Here is a 1,201-nt window from a genome sequence, read left to right on the forward strand (position 1 = left end):
CTTGGTCATTATGGGAGGTGGCGATGCGACGGGTAGAGGCTTAGTGGCAGATTACTGTGTTGCTGAGAAACCCAAAGTTGAGCTACTCCGTGCCACACACTTCTTATGTATTAAAGTGAAAAACGAGAAAATAAAATCTATGGCTACAGAAGTGCAAGATCATGTGATACAACAGGAACCTGTTCTTCGCAGCTGCGCCATGCCGAATGAGCTATTACACGTCACTCTGGCAATGGTCCGGTGTGAGAGTCCTGAGGCAGTCCTTGAAGTCAGTAATATCCTCAGAGATTTGAGACCAGAAATTCAAGATCTCGTAGGCGTCCATGACAGTAATCCTCAACGCACAGTAAAAGCTCGTGGGTTAACTACTTTCGGTGCTCGAGTACTTTACGTGAAGCTGGACGTGCCAGCGGCGTTTACGTCGATCATCGAACACCTTCACAAAACTCTTCAACGCATTGATGGCGTTACCATTACAAACCACTTCGACTTTGTCCCACACATGACTCTACTGAAGGTGAATCGTGTAACTGCACGAGAAAGAAGGTCTAGATACTTAAATTCTATTCTGTATAGTGATTACATTGATCAGGATTTTGGAATTATTTCCGTAGATAACATCCATTTCTGTTTAATTGATGATATCAGAGGTCCAGATGGTTTCTACGTTACATGTAAGAAAATTAATTTCTAATATAAAAATGTTACACATCTGTAATCAAAAATATAAGGCGTTATTAAATTATATTCTAACTTTCTGGTATTTCTGTCCCGAAACGCTTCGCACATGCATACCTGTTCAAGATTTAAATTACAAATCTGACATAGTTACGTCAATAAAACTTGTTTATCGCCTGGTACTACTATCAGTCATACACATTTCCCGTTTATCGCCTGGTACTACTATCAGTCATACACATTTCCCGCTCATCACCTGATACGAACAATCCGTTGATCTATAAAGTTTTCTTTTCCAGTATTTAACAGCTCCGATACGCTTTTACTGCCATGAATATATAAACCACTGGAACAAATGCACTTCTTTGCTCTTCTGACATTGTAAATATAAAATGATTTTCACATGAGAAATATTGGTACCCCTTGAAATTCTAAAACAACAGATTTTCCTTAAGATTTAGTCGACATCTCCTGATGTAAGAAGTTTGCAGTACTTTATTTTTTTTCATTAAATACATCTCTT

General features: G+C 38.7%; 1 protein-coding gene across 1 annotated transcript in view; it reads left to right on the plus strand.

Annotated features, from left to right (window-relative positions):
* Nucleotides 1-754, plus strand: part of LOC119592540 — a gene marked incomplete in the record, with an annotated part of 1,551 nt that extends 797 nt beyond the window's left edge. Inside the window, 1 exon segment of the mRNA XM_037941405.1 lies at nt 1-754. Coding sequence (XP_037797333.1) covers nt 1-694 — 694 coding nt within the window.
* Nucleotides 755-1,201: the final 447 nt, after the last annotated feature.

Source organism: Penaeus monodon, chromosome 30 (genome assembly GCF_015228065.2).
Source record: "Penaeus monodon isolate SGIC_2016 chromosome 30, NSTDA_Pmon_1, whole genome shotgun sequence".
In the NCBI taxonomy this organism is placed as follows: Eukaryota; Metazoa; Arthropoda; class Malacostraca; order Decapoda; family Penaeidae; genus Penaeus; species Penaeus monodon.